We start from the raw sequence: 27,792 nt of genomic DNA, 5'->3' as shown, positions 1-27,792 counted from the left end.
ATGCAGAAGAGCCCAATAATTCTTGTGGTACTGGAATCGCTGCAAGCAGATTGAGGTCGGACCAAGAGACACGATTCATTCCACGATTGATAGTTAATTGGTCAGTGGGCCTCAATGCTTTCTCCATGGGCCATAAATCCAGATGTGCTAAGATTGGAAAGTGATTGCTTTCCGGATAAGGATAGACACACATGTCTAACACAATAGAAGCAGAGCTCGCAACAAAGAGATAATCCTGGGTGCTGCTCCTTCCGGTGCCCACCCGAGTGAAATTGGATGAATTTCTGAGGGGTGGGCAACATTGAGCATCAAAAAGCCATGAGTGGCCAGCAAGCCTACCCACCGCATCCCCCAATGAAATGATTTCCTACTGGACCTGTTGGTTACCACGATGCATTTGTCGGCGAGCTCCTCCTCCCCAGCCGTGTTGGATGATGCTATGTTGGCATTTAAGACCCCACACAGAATTATAGGGCCATCGAAATTCAAGGCCTCTAGTATGCCCTCAATTTCCTTCAACAGAATGGGTACGTTCCCCTCATATGAGGTAACGTAGATTGTGATAAGGAGTAGCTCCTGACAGCGGTCGAATGGAGGGACCAGAGGTAGGGTTAAATTTGCCCACCATTGCAATGAATGTGAAGCATTCTTCTCAAAATGACCCCAACTAAAAATAGTTGTATCAACATCATTGCAATCTACAGACCCCTATCGCTACACTCCGACTTCAATGATGAATTGACACAGCTGCTAGATAACCTAAAAGGGCACAATGCAGAGACGGTACATCTAGGCGACTTAAATTGATGGAGAGGAAAAATCAAAGACAAAGAAGCCGTATCTCTTGAAAAAGATCTAAAATCAATTGACTTTATCGTGAAAAACTCAGAACCTACGTCGAATAAGTGAAACCAACCTGATTGGATAGTTTCCAACAACGTGAAAACTACTATGCTAGGAACAAATCCATGAATATGGTCTGATCACCATAAAATGGAACTGGTACTGATACCTAAAGAGAATATCAGGAACATGAACAATGCACCTAACAAAATCTATGGAAGAAACTTTAAAAAGATCACGCCCCTTATTCTGGCACAAGGCCCTGAAAACATTATGAATACGACAGTAGAGGAGGTCTCGTGTGAGAAAATGGTGTCAACATTCAATAACAATTCCAAAAGATTATCGACCAACATGCTCCCATCAAAAGTATGCAGGTTAGACCCAATCCTAATCACCAGAATTGGTTTAACGCTGAAACCTGTACACTTAAATAGGAAAAAAGGAAATGGGAGAGAAAGTGGCAAAAGAATCCCACAGACAAAAACCAGATAAACTATATAGAGAAAATCTGACGGAAGCAAAGAAAAACTACTACAATGAACAAATCACTACTGCTTCCAGCTCGACTGGCAAATTGTTCCAGATTCTGAAATCGGTAGAAAAACCTCTGACACTGTCCCCTCCATTTCTGCCATCACAAGAAGACTGTGAGAAGGTCCAAACAGCCTTTTACAATAAAATTCAAAAAGCTTGCGCAGTCATAAAATCCTGTAAATTGGACATCCAACCACACCATCTCCTGGATAACTTAGAGCATACGTAAATTCAAGTTCTCCCCTATCTCTCTAGAGGACATGAAATTTCTACCATTAGATGCACAGCCTGCTCTGAAAACATACTACCTCCCAAGCTTATACTGGACAATGCTGAGATTTTTGCCCCCTATCTTCGTAGAATGGTGAATGCTTTGTTTAGAGACAACAAAGTCCCTACTGCAATTAAAACAGTTACTGTAACCCCATAGTCATAAAACCTGGATTAGACCTACATGACCCTTCCAATCTCCGTCCAATAACGAACTGTAATTTTCTCCGAGAAATCTTGGACAAAGTCGCTACCATCCAACTCCAAGACTATGTCGACAGGAACAACCGCTTACACACCCAACAATCAGGCTTTAGAGGAGCACATGGTACAGAGACAGCCTTGCTCGACCTTCAGACTAAAATGCTTAGTATTCTAGACGAGGGAAAAACAGGGATGCTGGCATTATTAGACCTCTCAGCAGCATTTGATTTGCTCGACCATCAAAAACTCCACAAGGCTTTAGACAAATCAGGTAATTGTTCTCGAGGAGCCATAGACTGGATAACCCCCTTCCTCAAAGAGCAGAGCTCCAAGATCCACTCGGGTGACCATTTCTCCATACCCAACCTATAAATCATGGCGTAACTCAGGGGGCCAGCCTATCGTCCCTTTTGTTCAATCTATCTGCGGTGTCTATGTACCCTTTTAATCAACTTAGGGGTTTTCTTTACAAATTTCGCCGACGACACACAACTTGTCATCGAAATGACCGGCTGTCATACCACTGACAATAATAAGCTTACTTGCATCTACAGCACCATCAAAGCCTGGATGATGACAAACTGGCTTTGCCTCAATGGAAGCAAGACTGAGCTCATGATCTTTGGATCACACCAGGCAGGAGCTAAACTAGACACAGAATACACCACCTTTTAAGATCAAAGACACAAATGTAAGGGTCTCTGATAAGGTCAAGACATTTGGTGTCTACCTGCAAGCATCCTTGGGAGCGGAAGCCCACGTAACATATCTGAAAAACAATTGCTGATACCACCAAAAGCTGCTCAACCGCATCAAGTCATTATTGAGTAAACAAAACAGCACCATTAACGCCAGAGCCACAATCTTATCTAGACCAGACTATGGGAACGCACTACTTATGGGGGCCAGTAAAAAATGCATCAAACAATGTCAGGTCATACAGAACAATGCAGTAAGGACAATTACCAGGAAAAAACGGGAGGAACACATCACAGAAGACAGAAAGTCCCTTCATTGGTTAGCCCTGGAAGACCGGATCACCTTTAAAGCAATGACCATTGTCCATCACTGTATATTTGGATCCGCGCCCGTATACCTAAAAATACAAATAACCACATACGAACCTTGCCACACCTTAAGATCCAAGGCGCAAGGGTTCATGAAAGTAACTCTTTCCAAAAAAGCCAATGGACTTGGACGAACCTTCCCTACTAAAGCCTATGCTTTAGGAAGAAACTGAAGACACTGTTGTTTAAATAAAGGACCAGCATAAATGCTAATGTCCATGTAATGTAATCTACTCAGAACCAGTAATCTTACTCTACTGGTCCCGTCACTTTTCTATTGTCCTTGTCTTCATGCAATGGGCCCCGATGCCTGTAGGCTACGGTGCTATAGAAATAAATAAATAAATCAGAGGCTGTCGTAACCTGGGTCAACCCCATGGGATTCCTTGCCTCCCCCACTCCCCAATTGCAAGCCTATACCGCAAATGGTGCTTCAAGGCGCAACAAGACAGGGGGAGGAGGTGCGTGGCAGATGGAGAATAACAAAAAACAGCCCTACTATGCCTTGTGACATTCGGTTTATGCAAGTGCAGTAACATGAAGTGCAAGGTAGTGGGCAGTTGAGGGGAAGTGCGAGTCAGAGCAGAATGCGTTAACGCGACAGAGGGAAATGAAGTGCATGTCTGAGTGGGGGCGCGCAAGTGCTGGGGGCGGGGGGAAGAGTGCCCCTGGGCTAGGCAAGTGCTAAGAGGAGGCCAGGTGGACAGTTCCAGGGGAATGCAATGCAGAGACTGCAGGGGATTGAGGTCCACATGCTAAGTGCGATGAAGGGGCTGTAAGGGCTCAATAGGGTGCAGGCCCAGCCAGGCTTGTGCAGGGGAAAGGATCCCAGAAGGGCAAGTGCAGGTTGGGGTAGGCGGTCACGGGAGACCGAAGTGCAGGGGTAGACTGGGCGAGGAGGGCCTGGTGCCCTGTATGAATCAGAAGGAACCAGGCAGCCAGCCAAAAAGCTGCAGAGGTGGACATTAGCAGGGGAGGGGGTGAGGGAAGGAATAAGAGAAGAGGAGGGTCTTGAAAAGCTTCCGGAACTCAAGGAGATCCGGCTCAAGTCTGAAAGCGCCTGGGAGGCCATTCCAGAGGGAGGCACCTGAAGAAGAGAGAGATCTACCTCCCACTTTCTGCTTGGAAAAGCATCTGATCTACAGAGAATTGGAATTAGAAGACCAAAGGGCTCTAGCAGGGAGGTAGCTAAGGAGAGGGAGTTTAATGTAGCTGGGCCCCAGAAAGCCTTGTGGATGATGCAGAGGGTCTTGAACTTGATACTCGCAGCAACTGTGATTCAGTGGAGAGATTTTAGGGCTGGAGAGATGCGGTCCCTGGGCTTCAGACCAACGATAAGTCTTGTGGTCCTGTTCTGGATTAGTTGAAGGGGGCGAAGGGAGGAATTAGGCAGATTGAGGAAGAGGCTGTTGCAGTAGCCCAGCCTAGAGAGGACCAGAGCTCTGGAGACATTGAGTTTCTGGGGGAAGGTGAGGAAAGGGAGAATGCCTCTGGGGAGGTGCAGCTGAAAGGTGGGAGGTCTTGGCAAGGTCCATGAGGCGAGAAGAGAAGGAGAGGAGTTGAAGATACACCGTGGTTTTTTGCCTCACAAGAGGGCGAGGGAGGGCGCCCATAGAGGGCAGCCAGAGAGTAGGAGGTAAGGTGAGAGCTGGGGTCCCAATGAGAAGGATCTCCGTTTTACTGGCATTAAGGCAGAGATCATTAGCAGTGCACCATGCCTGAATAGCAGTCAGACGGTCAGGAATGAGAGAGGAAGAAGAGGAGGCAGTAAAGGGAAGCGTCAAGGAGAGCTGCATGTCATCCATATTACACTGGAAGTGAGAAGAGAAGGAGGAGATCAAATGGGCTAGAGGAGCATTGCAGATGTTGAAGAGCCGCAGCGAGAGGATAGAGCCCCGAGGGACACCGCAGGTAGAGAGTGAGAAGGAGGAGAGAAAAGGGCCAAATTGAACCTGGTGGTTCAGAGAGGAAGGATGTCAACCAGTCCAGTGCCAGGTCTGTGATGCCAAGGGTATTACAGAGCTGATTTATAAGGGTGGCATGATTGACCATATTAAAGGGGGAGGAAAGGTCATGAAGGATGAGAACGGAAGGAGAGTTGGAGTCATGATTTGAGTTCACAGGTGTTCAGGAGTGCAGTTTCCATGCATCTGGCTGCTCTGAAGCCAGATTGTTGTTCGTGGACACAACCAACAGATTCATTGTGGAGGATAAGCTGTGAGATGGCCAGCTTCTCCAAGAGCTTGCCCACGAAGGGGGTAATGAAGATAGGGCGGACGTTAGCTGGGCAGGATGGGACGGCAGAAGGCTTTTTGAGGAGAGGATACACAAGGGAGTGCTTGAGGAGTAGCTGGAAGGAGCCAGTGGCAAAGGAGTGTTTGCAGAAGTCAGCCAAGGCTGGAGCAAGGGAGGCAATGTTGTCCTCGATAGTTCTGGAGGTACAGGGGAACACCTGTTTGGATGAGACTTTCATAGAGAGGACTTCTCTAGAAACCTCATCCTGAGATATGGGGGAGAAAAAGGAGAGTAGGAGGGAAGGTTAGAGGGGGGCCAAGGCAGGCCTGAGAGTGGTTGAGAGAGAAAAGAGGGGTGTTGCGGAGAGTGAGGACAGGATGCCCTGAGTTTTGGTTATGAAGTGAGAGGCAAGTCCAGTGCAGAGGGTCAGGGATGGCAGAGGAGAAATGGAGACTGCAGCAGGATTGGCGAGTTCCTTGCAGATTTTGAGCAGTTCAGCCGTGCTGTTAGTGGCCCCAGAAATTAGGGCTTGGATATATTCTGATCCCTCAAACCCCTCCATTGGAGAGTGAGGAGGATCTAAAGCAATTATTATGTTGCATCTTTTCAAGCATTGGAGACTGGGCACTATAGTAGAGCACAGAGATTGTCCCATAACTGAAATGGGAAATGATTGGTGCAAAAAATGCATACTCTGCTTATCCTCAGTGCACTTCGAGGGTGAGTGGACAACTGTCAAGGGGCGAGGGGGGCACCTCTCCTGCTCCTACCTTAACAAGAGCTGCACAGACGGACACCGCCCTTCATCTGGGCCCACTATGAGGCAGCTCTTGTCTTGGACCACCACTTCTCAGACTCTCAGTCAAATATCAAGGAAGCAAAAACACACAGTGCCCACTTTTGTAAAATAATTAAATAATGGCAAATCAGTCAGTTGGCTGTGCAGAAGACCACTCCCCGATGCCTCGGGCTGATCACATCTGTGGCCATGCTCTAAATTTCCATTCCTACAATGAGGATAGGAGATTTATCTCTCGAGTGTTTGTGGCAGGGACTTAATCCCCTGGGTGCCCTTCCTAGGGCTGGCAATAAGTAGATGTGTGTCATCTGGGCAAAATGAATCAGGCTAACCAGCACACTTAATGTCTTAATATTCAGTTACACGTGCACCATGAATAGTGAAACGAAACTTGGTTAATGGTTTGAAGAAAAGAAAATTCAATGATGTAAAGCATTATTCAGCGAAACCTATCACAAAACTGGATGAATACATATTCATATGATTTTTCCAATCTATGGCTGTCCTTTCTTCTCATCAATTCCTTCACACGGAAAGAAGGATTTAAACCTGTGTCCATTCAAATATACAATAATAATGTGTTTTTTTCTATGCTTGTTCAAACAGATTTTGCCATTTTGTGGAGCTTTGATTAACAGGTGTTACTATTACCCAATTACCTGATACTCAACTATACAACCTCATAATAAAATTACTTTGTCCTGCTAGGATGAACACCTGTGACTTGCAGGATGAGCACATAGCTCAGCAGTGAACACTTGATACATTTAGAACAGAGTTTATTGAAGAGACAAAACAGGTCAACAATGAGAATGAGTGATATTTGGACAATACTTACAAGCACTTTTCCAGTCTCCAAGTCCCAGGCCTTTACTGTTTTATCATAAGATGATGTTATCATTCTGAAAGGGAATATCACATTTAAAGTAAAATAATTTGATTAACAACATTTTTTTAAATAACACTTGTTAAGGGAATCATCAATGTCAGTGGTGAAGCAGCACTTGAAAGCAATGTGGCTCCCGATCCTGGCTTTCTAATTGCTCTGCAGGATCTGCCCCCAGGTACTGAAGGTGAGCTACACAATCAAAGAATGGAAGATCCACATGTGAAAGTTGACTGACCCAAGCTTTGAGCTGTTGAGTTCAACAGAAGGATTTTGACCCTAACCTCTTCAGAAAATTGTGACAAATTATGCATTTCAAAGCAACTTTTCCAGCACTGATTTGTCAAAATAAAAGACAAATTGAACCGGAGAATACCTCAATATTGTAATTAAAAAGAGAAAAAAAGGACTTTCAAAATCATATTTTCAGTATTGATTGGATAAAAAACATATAAGAATTAGTAAAATGAGTCAATATATGGCTTTCTACTAGTATAAACAACTGTGAGGAATTTGACAATATCATCACTGCTTCTCTGGGGAGAACCTCCACTCATGTGACCAGGGTGAGGCAGGCACTTTTTGATCAGAGCCCTGAGGGCGGCTATATGAGGGAGGATCACATGAGGGGAGGCGACCCTCAGGGCTATGACATAACATCATCAGGTGAGACGCAGTATCCCCGGCAATTAAGAGACACTATACCCTCTTCCTACAAACCTAGGGATGATCCCTTCCCTAATGAATTCATAGCTTGTACTAATCCTACCATTCCCCTAAAAAGTAGACAAGGAATATCTCCAATTACTCACAAGGAAGGGAGTTATAAGATCAGTACTGTGATGAGGGAGACGAATGAAGGAATGAGGATTACATGCAAGAACAACATAGAGCAGCCTAGTCTTTCCCAAAAACCTATTGGCCAGAGTCAGTATAAAAGCAATGAAAGTCCCAGGAAGTATGGCAGAGGCCCTCCCAGCAGGACACGACTGCAGGATTCGTTTGTGGCTGAAGAAGGGGCCTTGGACTGCTATTCCAGAGAAGTGAAGGGGAGACGGCATCCTTCACAGAATGCAATCAGCATAGCAGAGGAAAGCTGCAGACGCTGAAGCTTGCTGCAGTGCGTGCCAATACCAAGCAAGGTGCTGGAGGCGAAAGCACTGATGCAGAGGCACAACCTGCAGGCGGAACAGGACACCGGAGAGCGGAAAGTCCACCCTCACACAACATAAATCAGCAGCAGAAACCGTGCCTGAGAGGGAGAAGCATGGCGGGCGCACAGCGGTCCGCCAGATGCTCGCCAAACCAGACATGATATATGATATGATATTTTATTTGTATCGTGCTCATACACAAGTGTTTCAGACCGCAGAGGAGAGAAGGAACGAGGAAGCGCTGAGGGCACCCAAAGCAAACAGTAAACCCAGGTATGTGAAGCAAGTTACCAGGTTGAGTGAATGAGTGTGCCACTTTGTGAAAGTGAAGTGGAAGGTGTTTAACGAAACCTGTGAAGTGGGGAATATATTAAAAGAACTAACGACAAACATGTTTTTAAACCCATACCACAGTGAGTTAAACAAGGAGTGTTTTGAAGGAGGGGCTGAACCCCAGTACATAAAAGACCAAAGAAATATAGATGTGAACTTTATGAATCGAGGTTGGTTAAGGCAGCAATATAACAGTATTTTGCATGGATGAAAGGTGAAGGTAAATGCATGGAAGGTCCTGGCAGAAGAGTACACAAGGTGAAGATAAATGTTTAAAAGTAAATGTATGGAAAGTCCTGGCAGGAGAGTAACCCAGGTGAAAGTAAATACTTACAAACAGATGTGTAAAAGACCTGGCAGAAAGACATACCAGGCAAAGAGAAGTATTGTGGAAAGGATTGCCAAAGGTACTGGCAGGGGAGTATACCGGGCCCATGCATGTGTGTGTACAAATAATAAGTGAATCAAGGACGGTATTTGCCCTGGGGATAGTGAACTGTGAGAAGATTCATAACTGTGAAATTCTTACTAATTGTAAAAAAAGAGTCCATGGGAGGAACCATGCCCTTAGGATTCTAAATTGTAATTTGAAGAAGAGAAAGCTGGGGAGGGGAAATATTGTCCCTGAGAACCTAGAACATTGCATATTTCAAACCTTTTTGTTAAAGTTGAATCTTTTGGTTAGATATGAACATTTGAATAATTTTCAAGAGTCAAAAGACAATCCTCTTTACACCTTACAATCGGTTTTAGAGTGTGAGGGCCAGAATAAGATTACGGACACAGGACTTATTTTGTTGGACATCTTGACAAAGGACAGACCCATTTGTTTTTAGTTGAGGTAGGGAAAAACCTCCTAGAATAGGGATAGCAAGGCATTTTCCAAGCCTGTTTTGTTTTAATAAAAGTTGATGGCCCAAACCATGAAGCCTCTGTGTCCGTGTCTCATTCCTAGCTCCTCACACAACTATGAACAATAATATTATGTACTGTCTTCACAGTGACACAATTACAACACGATCCCCTCTACACACAGATCAGTAGGTGGCGTTTGTTAATAGAGCTTTAATTGCACACATTTGTTTGCTTTATTGAAAAATACATTTTCACAAAAATCTACACTATATGCAGTATTCAATTAATCTACAAATACCAACAGTATGAAGAACATCATCATTATGTCTGCTCCATAAAATATAACCTAACATATTTAAATATTGCGCCTGCCCTAATGGCCCTAATGGCCAGTCATTGCCTTACACACATCCAAACTCATTTATTGGTAGACTACAAACCCATATACATCCCACCATATACATCCCACTTAACGTTAAATGGCAGATGGGGATTAAATGGGCTGATGTTTATTTGGAAACCATTCTAGGTACATCAGATTGCAAGGCAATAAACAATTGTTGTGGTCATCAATGATTTATTCATGTTGGTCATGGATTATCATGGTTTAGTCTATGATCCCAAACATGTTTTCTTTTCTCGCTCTCTCACTCTACTTTAGGAGAAATTCAGTTGCACTGCTATGAAGAACTTATAGGTTTGCATGCCACAACGTTCAGGTATGTTAATAATGGATAAATGCATAGTGCAAAATGCACCTGTAACCATGGTTTTCCAGCATTGGTACCTTTCATAGATTCTCAAGCTTTGAATATACTCTATCGTCGGGGTCCGAATACTTAGTGCATTAACAAAGCAGTTCCAATTGTAAACATAAGAAAACTGTACTCACTTTAGTGCATTCTAGTGCTCTATCAGACTCATTTGAGCCATCTGCCATTCAGCCAATAGGCACTCTACCCCTTAGCTCTACCCTTGGAAGCCATTTTCATATTCCTGTTAACACACGGACAGTATCAGATATTGAGACTCAGTTGGGTTGGCAGGAGGGTCACATGTGAATCTATGAAAGATACCAATGTTGGAGAATCGTAGTTACAGGCTAAGTAACTTTTTCCTTATCCAGCATTGTGTCTTTCATATATTCAGAGCAGTAGGAACACGCCAATGTGATATCTGGCAAGGGAGGAGGATATGAATGAGACTTAGTTCAACTAAACTTTCTCTGGGGTACCGCGTATACAAATCTCTACTCCTTTCTGGCCTTCATGACCATACACTGGTACTTGGTGAGCCTATGCTTCACCTTCTAAGTAATTGCTCTGCATCTGACTTCCAGGCCAACATTGTGGCCACCATTGTGCTGGTAGAATGAACTTCAACTCTTCCAGGAAAAGGTATTGCAGCCCTTAGTGGCAAATCTCAATGCATGCTGAAATCCAATTGGCCATGCCCGCTTTAGAGATTCCCTTGCCAATGCCACTATGGCCAAGGCGTGTGCTCTCTGGAAACAGTCCTGGCAGAGCACGAAATGCACTGTCTTCAAAACACCTGAACTAGAGCATCAACCAATCATCAGAGCACCTGTGCTGAATATTCAGAGTTATAAAGCCTAAGGGTTTCATCATCAATAGCCAGAAAAATATGAGGTGTTTTCATGTAACTCATATAGCAAGCCTTAAAGCACCTTTTGTCACTTAAAGGTCCATTGGTGGTAAAGATATGACTATTTTGAAGGCATGACATGATCTTGTGCTGCAAGACCACCAGGAAGGTTAGTTTTCTCTGGAACATGTTGGATAAAAGAAAAGAAAACAGGATTGGTCTCCTGCCATTGCTCCACTTGAAAGCCCATGTATAAGCTGTTATTTCTGAGGAAGGTTGGCACCTGCTGCACAGCTCCTTTCCCCTCCATTACCTTTTTTGAGTGTGAGGTATGGCTCAGCTAGAGCATACAATGCAGCCTGTTGCCGGTGGCACCCAGTGATGTTAGTGTTGGGTCATGGGCTATTAAGACAGGCCTATGCCGGCCACCGACAGGGTGGTATATTTGCGTTGTGCTATGGTAATTCTGGCACAAGTGCCTTACTCGGGATCTGTGTTACCGGTATTGCTGAGAGCACACTTGGGTATCAATGAAAGTGGCGTGGGAGACAGAGTGCATTTTTACTTCCCTCCTTACTGTGATGTGACCCATTAGAAGCCAACAAGTACAGGTGTAAATCCAGATTAGCATACATTCTGCTCAGATGAATATGTAGTGGAGGTTTTTCATGATCGCCTCTACCCCATTAATACAAGGCTCTAGGATTCTAGGTATGAGGCCTCAGATTCGACCTTTCATTGGCAAAGCCTTTTCTTTACGAGCTCCATTAAAGACAAGGCCTCTCATACATGAGGCTATTGTAGAGTAGGCCTCCCAAACATGAAGCTGTCATGGATGAGGTCTCACGTTGGACCTCTCACAGATAAGGCCTGTTATAGCTGAAGCTATCGTGAAGGAGGTCTCTTAAACAAGGTTTTTCGTTGATGAGGCCCGTCATCAATGAGGCCCCTTACCGATAAAGCTACCACCATTAGCAAGGCCCTCGTAGATGAGTCTGTGTCATAGCCAAGTCTGTGTCACAAATAGATCTCTCAAAGACTTGGTCTCTTATAAAGAAGGCCCTTTGTTTATGAAGCCTCTATTAAAAAGGATTGTTATACACAAGTCTCTGTGATAGACAAATCTCTGCCCAAAATTAGTTTTCTAGACGAGTCTCTGTCATAGGTGAGTCTGTAATAGATGATTCTTTGCTATAGACGAGTGCCTGTTACAGACAACTTCTGGCATAGACTAGTCTGCCATAGACATGTCTGTTGTAGAATAGGCCTCAAATAGATTAGGACTTTTGGGGAGGCCACCTGTTGACAAAGCTGTCATAGACTTGGCCTCTCAGTGACGAAACGGTCATAGATGAGGCCTCGCGCAGACAAGGTCTGTCGTGGGCAAGCCTGTCATAGACTAAGCCCTTCATAGATGAGTCTGTCATAGATAAAGTCCTGCCATAGACTAAGGTTCTCATTGACTACGTTAATTCATGAGGTCTCTTGTAGACAAGGCCTCTTGTAGATAAGGCTATGCCATATACTAAGGTTCTTAATGACTAAGCTTTTTAACAAACCCTCTAGTAGAGGAGGCCTCTTGTAGATGAGGCACCTCCTGGATGAGGCCTTCTGCAGATGACCCTCTCATAGATGGGTCCCCTCATACAAATGGGTCACTCATAAACAAGGCCACTCTCCTGGACTGGGGCTTGTCTTTGACTAGCATACTCATAGACTAGGTGCTCCACAGATGACGCTGTTGCAGACAAAGCCTGTCATACAGAGGTCCTCGCGTAGACAAGCCTATTGTAGATGAGGATCCTTGCAGACGAGCCTATTATAGAAAAGGGCCCCCACAGATGATCTTGTCATATACAAAGCCCCTTAATAGATGAGGCTCTGCCATAGGCATAGCCTAGGTTTCTCACTCAAGAAGGCCCAGCCAGCTGAGACAACCCACTGATGAAGCTGGGTTCTAGGTCAAAGTTTCGAATGCAAAGGATCGAATGACCAAAGGGTCGACGCAAAAGGACCGAAAACCAAAGGGTCGAATTATTATTATTTTTTGTAATGTTTTTTATTTTTTTGGGGGGTCCCACCCAAAACCCCCTTTTTGGTGGTAAAAACCACTTTTTTTTCCAAAACGGAAACCCAAAAAAACGGACTCTCACCTTTGGCATTCGATCCTTTTGAATACGGTACTTTAACTGGACACCATGAAGCTGCAGTAGAGTAGGCCTCTGGTACACCAGTGGCCAGAGGTGCAGTAGACGCCTGCTCACTCAGTGGGGAAAGCTCTTATACCCCTTAACTCTCTTGGCAGATGTAGAGGGATTAGATGGGGATGACTCCCATTGTGTCTCTGTAGAAGCCCGGGTCAGGAGATTACCCTTTGCCCATTTAACCCCCTTTCCTTTACATTCCTTCCGGCACAAGCTACACGTATAGCCATTTGCTTCAAAATACCTTTGAATACATTAAATAAAATGAAATTAAACAATATTATTAAGAAGGAAATGCAAATCAGACAAATGTCACTTCAAATACACAGGTTCCATAAGCACACATAGATTATAAGGTAGTGTGATGAATCCAGGGAGTGTGTCACCTCTCCCCAAGGCAAGGGGTAGCCCCCCCCTTTGGGACTAGGGAGATAAGCCTACTATGCTTACCACCCCCTATGGTAGAGGGTAAGCGTGCTTCCTCTGGCGGTGACGTCCCCTTGGAAGACAGGGAAACCCCAGAGGACTTAAGTCATCATCCCTCCTCCTTCAGAGACTAACGCCTTTATGGGGTATGGAGGAACTAAGATGTGCAAAAAACCTTTAACAATGGCTGCTTGGTTTCTGACCCACACGTCTTTCTACCCTCATTAGGAAAGACAGCACAATGGCAGAAAAACCTGCCTCCTGGAGTCACGTCAAGCGAGGAACCAATCAGGAAGGAGTAATCAGGCAGCCCGCAGAGTTTAGTTACGCCGCAGGGCACCTTGAGAAGAGAGACACTGAAAGAGGTACTCAGGGAGACGTAACGCCAGGCATGGCGTCGCTCCCGGGGGTCCACACTAGGAGAGTTCAATGCGGCCTGGCACATGAGAAACCACAGGCATGAGGTGTAGCGGCCCGAGCGATAACGGATTACCTCAACAGGCTGAGGCAGAGCATGGAGGAAGAACCGCCTTCAAGCTCCCGCACCGAGCCGTTGGGAAACAGGAGGAGACAACCAACGCTGAAATGTTCAGTTGAGGAGTCGCTTAAGCGGCTCCACAGTAGGTCGAGAGGCAATCAGCCTACATAGCCCTCCCAGGGAGCACAGCTCGTCATATACAGGAAGGTGGTGGCTTCCAAGGAATGGGAGGCGGGTGGCAAGTCCAGAGAAAGAGGCCCACTGTGGGGAAGGAACAGAGAAGCCCCAGAGGGGTGAAGAAAATGGGAGGAATCCCAAGTGTGGGGGAAAATAAGAGAGGCCCCAGCATGGGGAGAGAGAACAAAAGTAACCCTGGTGTGGGGAAGAAACCAAAAAGCCCAATAGTGGGAAGAGAAACTTAAAGTAGCCCCAGTCTGAGTAAGGAACAGAAAAGCCCCGGAATAGGGAGAGAAACAGCAAGAAGACCCGGAGTAGGGACAAGAGACAGAAAGAAGCCTAGTGTGGGTGAAAAAACCAACAACCCGAAGTATGGAAACAAGACAGAGAGAAACCTGGTGTGGGTTAAAGAAATGAGGAACCCAGAGTGAGAAATGAGCAAGGGTGAGCCCCAGAGTGGGGCAGAAAAAGACTGAAAGAACCCCAGCCAAGTGTAAGCGGAAGCCTCGGAACGGAACTCCAGTCGTACATGAATTATATATTTTTAGAGAGCGAACATAGGCAAGGGGCTATGATGAAGAAACACAAGGGTGGGGGTCAGAAGCCACCAGCCTTCCCATTCCCTTAGAGAGGTTAGAAAAGGATTCCTGGACAGAGAACCTCATTTATGTTTAGCCATCCTGACACCCTGATGATCACCCTTTTGAACTTTGGTTTGTATAGAGTTGGGCTTAGTATCATAGGGTTGGGGAAAGATTAGGTATTTTCTGAGACAATAAAGCTTTTTAAAATCATGCCTCCTTGTCGGTCTCCTGATTCTGAATTACCACAGTATGCAAACCTACCTGAATTATTAAATGAGGAAAAACAATATGAAAATGATGACAACAAAGACATTTCTCCAGCAATCCTCTGCGAAGTTAGCAGTGTGACTCCCACAGGATCAAATCCCTGAGGATACCGAAGCGTTGCTCATTCTCTGGTAAAGCAACCCCAAGGAGCTAATACTAATACAAAATCATCCAAAATATGAAAGATCTAATCAGTGTCTAGCAAGTTTTAAGTTTGGATTTTATTTTGATTCAATTTTCCTCTTAAAAATATCGAATGAAGAGGACAGTATTCCGAGGAGTTCACACATAGACAAAATATGCAGTAAAGCATCAGAAAATGCCCTCCAGGGTTGGAACTAAAGATAAAGAGTGCCTATTGGCTGAAGGGCAAATGGATCAAATGTGTGTATAGAGAATAGAGAAGTAATGTGGGTGCAGTTTATTTGTGTTTACAATTGGAACTGATTCCCTACTGTTCAGAGGATTCCCAGCCTGGAAAGAGTGAATATTCAAAGCATTTGAATCTATGAAAGATCAAATACTTGAGAAATGTTCTTTCCACAAATACATTCTTTGCTTTCAGGAAAATATAAGGGTCTCATTATGAGTATGGAATTACCACTCCACTACCCCACCTCCGCACTCCAACTTTGGTAGTGAGGTGGAAGATTTGTCTCCAGCAAAATGCTGGCGGTAAATCCTCCACCTTATTACCAGAAAATTGCAAAATGGCAAAATCAGCGGAATTACCGCTGGTAGTAATTATGCCGACATCCCCACGGAGTTCTATGGACCCCAAAAATAAATTGGGATTTACCCCGCCTACCATCATTTGTAATTCTGCGATAAATGCGCAGGACCAAGTAGTAGTAACAGTAAGTCCGTTTGGTGGTATTTCAGATTTACCACCAAAATAAAACAAATCTTGTAATGAGGGCCTTTTTTGGCATTCAGTGCTTGTAGATTCCTTAATAAGAATGTTACCGCATCCCAGGTGAAGCACATGTGTGCTTCACCTGGGATGCTGGTGTGGCCATTCACCATTACTCACTCCCTCTGTCTTTCAATGAAAAGCAAACAGATAGGAGGCCATGGATTAAGGCCCTCCAAATAGTCTAATCTCCTCCATCTTCTCCCTTGCCTCAGTTAAGTGTTGGCCCTCTCGTAACCCACTTCTGTGAGAGCTTGTGTAGCACAAAAACCTTATCAATGTTTCCTCACTCCACCCAACATAGGTAAATGTGAGGGGTCAGAAATGTGAGGTGGACAACTTTGTGAGAAGATTTTTTAAAATATGTCATTTTATTAACTCAAAGGGTTGGATAAATGCCTCACTATCCATACCCTGATAAGGATTTCCCTGCCTAAAATAAACCAAAGGAAACACTCAAACAAAAGGTTTCTGTCCGTCACGCTTCTACATATAACAACTTAACAAGGTAATACATGGCAGTTCAAATGCAACAAGTGTAACAGTTAAATTCACCTCATGATAACTGTTTCCGCATATAATCTGCATGAATTCCCCTTCCCCATATTCCAGCAGGATTTTGTTCAATAGTTCCAAAAGGATAAGGAAATCCTGTCTAGTAACACAAGTTCCACTTCAGTTCTCTTTTTGTTTCAACTTGATAACACAAAGTTTCAACTTGGATTCAACCAACAGTTCACAAGTGTTCAACAAAGTTCTCTTTTCCGCTTGTGACAAAGAATTTAAAACAACTTCTTTTCACCAGCAAAGAATATTTTCGTGTTTCATTAGTTTCAACACAAAGGTCTTCGTCAGGATATTTCTGCACCAGTTCACAAAACCACTTGTTTGACAATATTAAATAAATCTGCAGAAGTGTACACAACACTTGCTTCAGCAACATTAATTTGTCAGGATGATTCTGCAATAATCCACACAAACACATTAGTGGTTCTTCAACTTCTTCTTCAAGATTTTTAATCACACCACAGTACTTCAATAGCTTCCACCTGGTTTAATCATCTGCCAGGCCGACTACTACAAAGTTCTCTGCTCTGGTGTACTCTCCTTCTAGAACAGAATACAGTGCTGCAAAGTTCTCTGACCTGGTGTACTCCACTACCAGGCCAGAACAAACTACTAATTACAAGTACCTCTGTGGTAAGGGTTACCTTCAAGCAGGTTAGCAATGTCTTTTGCTCAACAATGTCAAGTTTAGGAATTTCTTCAGGGGAAACAAGAACCACACTGGTGCTGTTTGTTACGCTGTTGTGATTGTCACACTCGATGCAGGTTATGCTCCACTCCTTCTGAATACCTTAAATCAGAAAGGCAGCCCTCCTGCCACACTTGTTTCTCGCCTTCCGCACTAACCAAATGCTGATAATGATTCTGTCTCACTTTTACACTTCCTTGGCATTGGCAATGTGGGTTGAAGCAACTTCCTTTTATGACTGCCTTTACATATGGGCAATAGTCTTTACAAACACTGAAATTCCCAATTGTCTTCTTTTGGCTTGGGCAATTCTGGTTCTTTATTAATTGCCTTGGTATGTTTCTCTTTTGGATTTGGCAACAGTGGTTTGTATTTTCTGTAACAGTTATTGCCCTCTCTTGTTGCTGGCTTTTAATATTATCCGTAATGTTATAATCACACCCTTCTGGCCTGATAATTAGGTTCTTGTTCTGCCATCTGCTTCTTTTTAAATCAGCTTGGTTTGCAAGAGACGAATTACCCTGCTTTACATTCGTTCGATGTTCAAAAACTTTCTTCTTCTTCAATTTTACTTAGTTTATATTATTTCTGAGGTTAAGACTCCTGGACTTGGCCAGCGGGCGGTTACGGAGCGCTCTGGGATCACAATCTAACAGTGAACTCCCTGGGTCTGGGGTGCACAGCCGTTCGCCTCACTGCCTCCAGGTCCTCTGGTTCTGTTTTCCCGCACAGCGCCACACCCTCTCCTTTGTGGCTTCCCGCAGCCCACGCCTGTCAACAGCAGAGATCTCCTGGCTCCCACATCTCTCCGGTGCTCGCCTCCCACTGGCGCTTGTCTGACAATGGGGAAAACTGTTAAATGGTGAGCTTTCCGCTGCATGACCTCTGCAGCTGCGATCCTCAGCGGGAAAAGACGTTACTACCAACACTTCTACTGCGCAACCTCTACAGTCAAGGTCTCCAGCATAAGAGACCCTCTCAGCAATAATAACATTGAGAATTTGTCAAATTTTATTCCAAACTCAACGGGTCAGATAATCCCCTACCACTGTTACAGGAACTCTATCTAGAAAAGATTGATCTTGTGCGACTAACGGAGGAAGAAAGAGAGGCCCTGGAGTAGGATATAACCTGCGAAGAAATTTGGGTCGCGATAACATTTTTACCAATTAACAAATCCCCAGGACCAGCCAGTTTCACCGCAGAGTTCTACAAGATCCATAGGGAAACGCTAATACCCCACCTGACCAAATTGTTTAATCAAATTTGCATAGATAGGGCCATCACAAAATCCTTGGAGGAGGCGAAGGTGGTCCTAATCCCCAAAAAAGGTAACTATCCCATAGAGTACGGATCCTACCGCCCAAATGCCCTGATTAATGTCGACACCAAAATCCATACGAAAATTCTGGCAACCAGACTCGACCAAATTCTCCCTGTGTGGTCCAGTCAGATCATTCAGGCTTTGTCAGGGGACGCCAGACCGGTGACAATGTTAGAAGAATAGTGCACTTAATAGAAAAAGCACACAAGAAGGAAATCCCCACTCTCCTCATGGCCTTAGATGCTGAGAAAGCCTTCGATCGGGTGGAGTGGGATTCTTGTTCGCAAGCATAGAGAAGCTGGGCTTTGGAAACAATTTCATGAATAGGGTAAGGGCCAATTATCAGCATCCTCTCCCCCAGCTCTCCATAAATGGGCAGGTCTCGGATCCAGTGGCAGTGCAGCGTGGAACTAAACAGGGGTGCCCTCTGTCACCCATATTGTATGCAATTCATTTAGAACCCTTCCTAGCAGCGGTGAGAGCTAATAAGGACATAGTGGGAATCACGTTTGCGGGAACCTCGCACAAAATGTCCGCTTTCGCTGACGATATGCTCCTAACACTTACCGAACCAGAGCTCTCCCTCGGAGCAATAGAAAACGAACTCAATCAGTTTGGAGAGGTGGCCGGGCTAAAAATAAATGTGAATAAGTCTGAGTTCCACAATCTCACGCTCCCGAAGGAAATAGTACAGGAGCTCAAGAGAGGCTCCCCTTACAGATTGGTAGAACACACCATAACCTATTTGGGAATCAATCTGGCCAAATCTATAAAGGAATTATATCAAGCAAATTATCCGCCTCTACTAGAAAGGCTTAAGACTAAACTGATAGACTGGGGTCCCTTGTCCGTAACATGGATGGCCCGAATAAATGTCCTCAAGATTGTAATACTCCCCCAACTACTATACTTCTTCACGGTCCTCCACGTCCACGTACCGCCCGCCCTATTCAGGTCTATCCCATAAATGACTAGCAGATTTGTTTGGAGCTCCGAGGGTAGCCGCCAGGGTCATGAAACTGCCCATTTATAGAGGTGGGCTGGGGGAACCAGACTTCAGGGCATACTATTTGGCAGCCTAGATGAGTTATTCGGGACTGGCAAAACGAGGATCGGAAAAAGATATGGAGGCCGATGGACCGAGCCGTAGCAGGGAAAAACGTGGAAGGGATACTCTGGAAACCCAAAGCAGATAGACGGTCCCAAATGTACAGCAGCACTATCCTTTCTCTGGTGGGAGACTCATGGGACGAGGCCACAAACCAGCACACATATCACCTCCTATCCATCCCCACTTACGTCGATATTCAACAACCCACAACTCACCCCGGGACATAGAACCTCCACCTTTACCAATTGGCAGGAGGGGGGATGTCAAAAGGTAACAGACATGTTCGAGGGGAATCAAGTTAAACAATTCGACCAATGTAAATTAGACTTCGCTCTTTGGGAACAGGAGAGGTATCGCTACACACAATTGAGGCACTTGTTACTCCATCCCACCATGAAACAGGCAGGGACACGCCAACTAATTCCCTTCGAAAAATACCTGACCACAGATCCTGGTGACAGGCGGGTGGTAACGTCTATATACGCAAAGATAAAATCAGGTGAGGACCCACCCCAAAGGCCTTATAAGAAGAGATGGGAGTCATCCACGGGGCATACCATAGAGGAGAATGAGTGGTCTAAATTGTGGTCAAACATTACCAAACTCACGAGATCCCTACAAATACGTGAGATCTGGATAAAAAGGCTCTTTTAGTGGTACTTAACACCAACAAGACTCCATAAAATGTACCCAGGGGAATCAAAATACTGTTGGAGGGCCTGTGGAATGGAGGGAACATGGAACCACATCTGGTGGGACTGCCCCAAAATAGACAAATATTGGGGGGGGGCATACAAGAGGCGATAGCGCAAGTCCTGGTAGTGAAGGGCAGTAGTAATAGAGGCTTGGCACTGATAGGCCTAGATGGGATCGTGGAGGAACTTCCCTCGAAACCCGATCGCAAAGTGTACATTGTTATGATGATGGCGGGCGCACTAGAGCTGGCGCAGAAATGGAAGTCCAAGGACCCCCCTTTGGAACATGAATGAGTGGCGAAAATCTGGAACTTTACTGCCCTAGTGCGGCTCACATACTCCCTCCAGGGGGAACACAGAGCATTTCGCACGCACTGGACGAGGATACTGGATTTCTTAAAGTGGGATCAAGGGGAGCCTGATGCCAAATGAAAATGCACCTTCGGGTATAGTAGGATAACCACAGATGGAGCTAAGAGCACGGGATTTATCCCAAGGATTGAGCAGAGGGACGTTGCACAGCATTGACCCCAGACACCGAGGAACAGACCGCCTCAAGAAGACAGCCTTCGACTATCGACCTTCGTCGGACCAAAAGGGGGGTAGGGGAACGGGGACACACGCATGATTGATTTGTTAAAAATGCAAATAAAAAGTTACGTTAAGAAAAAAGAGACCATCTCAGGACTGGCATCCGTTTTACACACCACAGTGGTCCTGGCGTCTCGGCTCTCAGTCAACTTCTGCTTCTGCTGCTTCGTGGAGGTTTCAAAACTCCTCCACCTTCTGCTACTGCTCTTCCTCATGGCATGCAATTGAGGGGGGTCTTTTATTCCTCCTAGTATCCCCCTGGCGTGGGTCATTATTCCTAATAGACTGCAACTTGCAATCTTGTGCCTCTGCAGTCCTCTTCTTTGTCCCAGTACAGTCAAAAATAGCTTTTCCAACATTTTCTATTTTAAATAGACCCTTAGAAGGTTGGGGTCTTGGGGAAAGTTTTACAAGGGAGTTTCCCATTCTTCCTGACCTGCCACTGCCCCATGTGATCCTCCCGCAGAACACCACCCGCAGGGTCAGGATCAGAAAGCGTCTGCCTTTCCCTGGCCACATGAGAAGGGTCCCAGGCCAGGTTTTCTGGGTGAATCATCTCTGATTCATCACATAAATAGCCTGTCTCACAGTTTGACCTACTACTCTTCACAATGAAAGTCCCGTCACATTGAGACCCCGGCTCCCTGCTTCCCCCCTACTCTCTGGCTGCCCACCTTGGGTCGTCTCCCCTCACCATCCTCTGTGGCAAACATCTTGGTGTCATCTTCGACTTCTCTCTCTCCTTCTCCCCTCACACATGGACCTTGCCAAGAAGGCCCACTTTCAGCTTCACCTCCTTAGAGGCATTCTCACCTTCTTCACCTTCCCCCAGGAAACTCAATGGGCCTCATTGCGAGGTTAGCGGTAGCCGTGCCTGTAGTACAGGCACGGCTGCCGCCGTTATCCATTTTTATCCGGCACCCGTAAATAGGCAATTACCGGGTCATGTCGAGTTCGGCGGACCCGGTAATTGCCCATTCGAGGGTGCCGGTAATGAGGGACTCCCCATCCCCATTCGGCCCCATAGGGCTGAATGGGAATGGGAAGTCGGATGCACTGGCACCATTCAGAGTGGTACCGGTGCATCGGACGTGCTGTGCTCGCGGGTGCCGCTCTGGGCGGCAGGTCAGACCTGGCGGGCTGACAGGCGCCCGCGAGCACAGCTCAAAGTGTGGTGGTCCGGGAACTACGGTACCGACATGCTTACCTGTACCATAGTTCCCGGACCGCCATGCTTGTAATGAGGCCCAATGTCTTTAGAGCTCTGGTCCTCTCTAGGCAGGACTACTGTAACAGACTCTTCCTCAAGCTGCCTCTTTTCTCTCTTTGCCCCCTTCAACTAATTCAGAATAGGACTGCAAGAGTTATCCTTGGCCTCAAGCACAGGGACTGCATCTCCCTAGCCCTAAACTCTCCCTACTCGCTCCCGGTTGCTGCGAGGATCAAATTCAAGACCCTGTGCATCATCCACAAGGTTTTCTGGAGTCTGGGACCCCCCAATATCCAACTCTCTCTCCCTAAATACCTCCTTGCTATACGAGTGCCCTTCTCTCTGCAGGTCAGACTTTTTTCCAAGCACAGAGTGGGGGGTAGATCTTTCTCTTCGGCAGGTGCCTCCCTCTGGAATAGTCTAACTGACCCTCTCAGACTTCAGCCAAACCTCCTTAAGTTACGGAAACTTCTGAAGATCCTGCTTTTCTCTGCCTCTTTTCCCCTCTCCCTCCCCTGCTAATTCCACTTCTGCCGCTGCGATTGGAGGCCTGGTCCCATATAAGTCTTACAGGCTACCAGGCCCTCCTTGACCAGTCTGCACCAGCGCTCCCCTTTATCAGCACTGCCCTCCCTGGCCCCCTCCCTGACCAGCATCCCTCCCGAGCCTGGTCCTCCCCCGTGCTCGTGACCCCCACCTCCAGCACCCTCTGGATCCCCCAAGGCTTACAAATATTCAATGAATATAAATAATTCCCACTACCCTCATGCGTCCCACTTGCAACACATTGGTTGTATTGTGCTACTGCCAATAAAGCCCTCAGCCATCTCCTGGTACTCACTGAAACTATGGTGGCAGTTACCATCAACACCATATAGTAAAGCTCAGAATATGTTGACTGTGAATTGTAGCAACCCCAATGCCTACTTCCGACAATGAAGTCCAGTGCCTGGTGGTTATAAACTGTTGGTCTCGTTTTTGTATGCCACGGATGGATAAAATAGATGCTGAAAACAGGTGCTAAAATGTAACACCGGTTGTCATTCATATTCTGGGGATATTGTAGGTTTCTGTAGGTGGAGCTGGGACTCGGAGTGGGATTTCAGTTTCCTCCCGTGTTTAATGATCTGCCTGCCTGCAAATGCATGGTTTTGCCATCATGGCACTTTCATGCTGGCATTGAACCAATTGTAAATGCGTCTAGCAATTATCATTTTTGGGGGGCATTTATTATTTTTATGTAACGTAGTAGAAAACGACATGTTAACCATGTCATGTTGACGTTCTAGTTGTGGGGAAGCGGGAGGGGAAGTGACGCAGGTGGGTGGGGTTGGGCAGTTAATGTCAGCTAGTTATTTCAGCGCTGCGTAGGCGTGCGAGCAGGAGCCCAGGCAGGCCATCACACTGGCGACGAAGGGGGTGCACTGACTGTGCATATGCCCGTAGTGACAAGGAGCAGTGCGGGTATCAGGAGACACGGACGCTTTGCACGGGGAAGTGCGAACTGCATGAGTAGCGGATCCTGGGCTCATGTGGTGATACAGTGCCCCGTCCACAGAGGAACACTCAGATGAGTGAAAAGACAGACCGTGCTGCAGCAGTGACGACACGAGACACGCAGTGAGTGGGAGGAAGAAGGAAAATCAATGGTGCATGTGCCAGGAGGCATCCATTGACTGAATAGCCCCAGGGAAGGGCCTCAGGACCCCCTCGCTGACACAGTGCTCGTGCCAACAGGCAGCCGTGTGGCAGCACAAGCATTAGAGCAGCAACCACTAGAGAAAAGATGTCTGCCCAGGATGGGGTGCAAGATGCACAGGCTCAGGGGCCAGCGGTGCCACATAAACAGACTCCATATAAGCTGCCAGACTCCCTGGCTGCCCAGATGCCAGGTGCTTTTGATGTTGCAGACACCAGCAACATGGGGCCAAGATTGTCCCGATGGATGAGGGACTTTGAACTGTACATGGGGGGCACAGTGACCCATTGATGAAGGTAAACAGAAATGTCTGCTTAAACTGGCAGTTGGACCGGCTACAAGAGTGAAATGCCTCCCACATCTATTGATTCACTACAAGACCTAAAAACAACGCTATCAGCATACTTCACTCCACACACCAATGTGGATTATGAGCGTTACCTCTTTCACAGTACTAAACAAGCCTAAGGTGAGACGATGGACGCATATGTTATGAGATTAAGAATTAAAATTAAACATCGCGACTTCGCAAACTACTCCAACACAGAGGCTCTGCGGTCACAGGTCATAGCAGGATGTGAGTCCCAGACGTTCAGGAGAAAGTTGCTACAGAAAGCCTGCACCTTGGACGAAATACTTACACTGGCGAGGGCAGAAAGAGTGGTAGACTCGCAGGTTGAAAGTTTCAACACCACAACAACAGGAGAGACAGTACATCGACTGCAGCATGAGAGAAGACAGGATGAGCCATACTGTTTCAAATATGGTTTTGAGGACCGCCATGAAGCATCCTGCCCCGCTAGTGGCCAACGACACTTCAAAGCAGTCTGTCGACTCAACAGAGACAAAGGAAGAGAGAGTGGCAGGGACACTCCTACCAGGTACAAGGCTAGACCTCTGCCCTTGACGTCTCAACCAGCGGGGACAATGTCACATCCCTCGGTGAGACCAACGGACCCTGAACCCAAAGATCGGGAATCTGGGGACGAGAGAAACCAAAGAGAAAGAAGGGAAAGAAGAAGATACATGACCCGAGTGAGACCAGCCCGAAGGTCCCGACGCCACATGCGATACCTACTGGAACAGTCTCTGTCAGAATCTGAAGCTAGCTCACCAGGAAGTGAACACTGAAAGAAAGCATACGTGTACACTCTAGGCAATGCAGTGGCCATGGAACACAGTCCTGCACTAATCATGAAGTTCAATGAAAGGCTCACTGAATTTCTCATTGACACTGGAGCACCAGTGAACGTGATTAGTGAGGAGGTTTTCAAAGAACTTCCACTACGTCCAAAATTGGGCACGGCCGCTGTGGAAATATGCGCCTATGGAGCCACCACACCCCTCAAATCCATCAGAGAATTTGAGGGCTCCTGCCGATATAAAAGGCATGAAAAGAAGGAACAGATACATATACTAAAGATGGGCAAAGAAAGCGGCTGCGTACTTAGTTTCAAGACGACCATCGAAATGGGTCTCATACATGTGCTATACAAGATCATGGTGCAAAAATACATAGATCCAGTCCACGTGATAAAATACCTATAGCCTAAATTATTCAAAGGCATTGGCAAGCTCCGAAATAGACTCATAAAACTGCACATCGATGAATCAGTGCGCCCCATAGCACAACGTTACAGGGACATACCGGTAAACATCCAGAAGAAGGTTGAGGACGAATTGCACCAGTTGTTGGAACAAGACATCATAGAGCCGGCTACGCGACCCACCACATGGGTCTCGCCCATTGTTCCGGTGCAGAAGAAGGGTTCCGACGGAATAAGGTTGTGCGTGGACATGAGACGACCCAATCAAGCAATCCAACGGAAAAGGCACATGGCTCCACGTATCACTGATATGATACATTTGTTAAATGGGGCCAGTCTCTTTTCAAAACTGGACCTGAAGAAGGGTTACCACCAGCTGGTCCTCAGCTCCGAAAGTCAAAACATCACGACTTTCGTCACACACTTAGGACTGTTCTGGTACAAAAGGTTGAGCTTTGGGGTCTCGTCAGCGGCTGAAATCTTTCAGGCCGAAGTTCATAACATAATCAAGCACATCCCAAACTGTCTGAACTATAGTGACGACATACTGGTGTTTGGAACCGACGTAGGAAAGCACGACAAAATGCTGGCTAAAGTATGTCTGGCCCTGGAGGCTGCCAACCTGACTCTCAACCAAGAGAAGTGTGAGTTCTGGAAGAACACCCTACGCTTCCTCAGCCACGTGGGAGAGAGAGCGCGAGAGTGTGAGAAGAGTGCAGGTGTGATGACGGGCCCGTTGTTAGCATGCTGGGCTGCTAAAACCAGGCGTCCTTACCGGGTCCCGCAAGGAGACCTCGTAATGAGGCGGTAGGGGGTTAACGGCGCCGGCATCTCTACCGGCCCCGTTAACCCCCTACCAGCAGGGTCCTAATGAGGCCCAGTGTGTGAGTTGGGAGTGGGAAGAATGTGAGGAGAACGAGCGAGATGGTGCTAGCAAGGGTGCCCAAGAGGAGGTGTGAGAGGTAGGAAGCAGGATGGCAAGAGGGCCAAGGGTGTAAGAAGAAGGATGGTAGAAAAAGTAGGGGTGCAAGGAAAGATGAGAGCGAAAGGTGTGATGAGGATGCATGCAAGGGTGTTAGTGAGAGTGTATGAGGGTGCAAGTGAGTGAGAGAGAAAAGAGGATATCATTGGGAGACAGATGAGAGAAAAGATATGAGGCGAGAGTGTGAGAAGGGAGTGAGGAGAGAGTCAGGCACTGTGTGAGGTAAGAGAGAACAAACAGTGTGAGGCAAGCAAGAGAGATGATGATAGCGAGGGTGAGCAAGAGGAGACTGGAAAGGCCCACCGTTTTGGCTCTTTTATAGAATTTGCAGCCACAGTCATAAGCCCAAATAGTCACACCATTTGCAAGCTGATTCCATCTCACGGACAGGTAGTGTCATTATGGATCCCCTCCGTCTCATGGACAGGTAGTGCCATTACAGATGCATGCACCAAAGGTAAAACTCCTGGCTTTGACAACGTTACCGGCTTCCATCCTCACCACCATTCATAAGGGTAAAAGAAAGGTCCAGATGTGATTTTGCTTCCAAATGTGGCTTTATTTACCTATAATTATTGAAATTGATTACACTTGTAATCCTCCGGTTGTGACCTTGCAACTGTCCAATTATGCTATGAAGCCCTAGTTGTGATATCAGGCAACAAGGCTAGGTGTCACAACTTTACGCAATAGGAAAAGGATACAGATTTTTAAAGGATACAAGATCAGCCTCCGCTTAGGGAACCTCTTCACTCTGGGATAACCTGGATTATAACCAAGATGGTTCTGGGATATCTTGAAACGTGATTTTGCACAAGACTTTCCCCCCAAGAGCGCAGCCTGTAGAAGGTAGTAACTAACAGGCCAGGGGCTTAAGTGGAAAGGCAGGAGCAGCGACAACAGAGCTAAGGGAACAAAGAAAAGGATAGTTTAAGATAGCAGCCAAAGGTACAAAATACAATACTAGTTCCCTTCTTGACCCCTCTTACCTGCTTAGATAGGTAGGAAGTCCCGTAACCTGAAAGTGTGTAGTAGGAGGTTGGCTTGATGGTAGAAAATGGAAGTCCCAGTAGAAGAAAGTTTGTGCAAAGATCCACCTAACCCGAACGGCACGAGGGCGCGTCTAATAGTGTCCAAAATAAACCCCAAATATAAACAGCAAAGCGTCCCAAATCCAGGGAGTGACCAGCAGAAACAGGAGAGCGTCCGTTTGGTCACTTCAGTGTGTAGAGCGTTGTCTTCTTGTGAGCAGCGCCGTGTATTTTCCTGTGGTAAAGAGTTCGTATACTTTCTGTGTAGGAAGTAGGCAAAGAACAAAATGCAAGCCAGGAGTTCGTTAACCAGGGGGAAACAACCGAGGGAGCCAGGAGCCAGAAATCGAGGGAAAAGACGTCAGAATAATCCTTGATACAAAGCCGGGTCAGGAATCAGATAACAGGAAGATAACCGTAGGTAATCGTAGATCGAGTACTCGAACTGAATAGTCAGTTTTAGGAGCACCCGTTACAAGGACAAGCCACACTAAGTACTGGGATCTGTTT

At 46.2% G+C, this 27,792-nt stretch overlaps 1 protein-coding gene across 2 annotated transcripts in view; it reads right to left on the bottom strand.

Moving 5' to 3' along the window:
* WDR88 (WD repeat domain 88) overlaps nt 1-27,792 on the bottom strand; it is a 441,299-nt gene that overhangs the window by 304,133 nt on the left and 109,374 nt on the right. For both annotated transcript variants that reach the window (XM_069634103.1, XM_069634110.1), the window contains exon 4: nt 6,794-6,857. In XM_069634103.1, coding sequence (XP_069490204.1) covers nt 6,794-6,857 — 64 coding nt within the window. The remainder of the gene's footprint in view (nt 1-6,793; nt 6,858-27,792) is intronic.

This window comes from Ambystoma mexicanum, chromosome 1q (genome assembly GCF_040938575.1).
Source record: "Ambystoma mexicanum isolate Mex_15411 chromosome 1q, UKY_AmexF1_1, whole genome shotgun sequence".
NCBI classification, from domain to species: Eukaryota; Metazoa; Chordata; class Amphibia; order Caudata; family Ambystomatidae; genus Ambystoma; species Ambystoma mexicanum.
The sequence above is the reverse complement of the archived record's forward strand: the minus strand, read 5'-3'. Positions and strand labels throughout refer to the sequence as shown.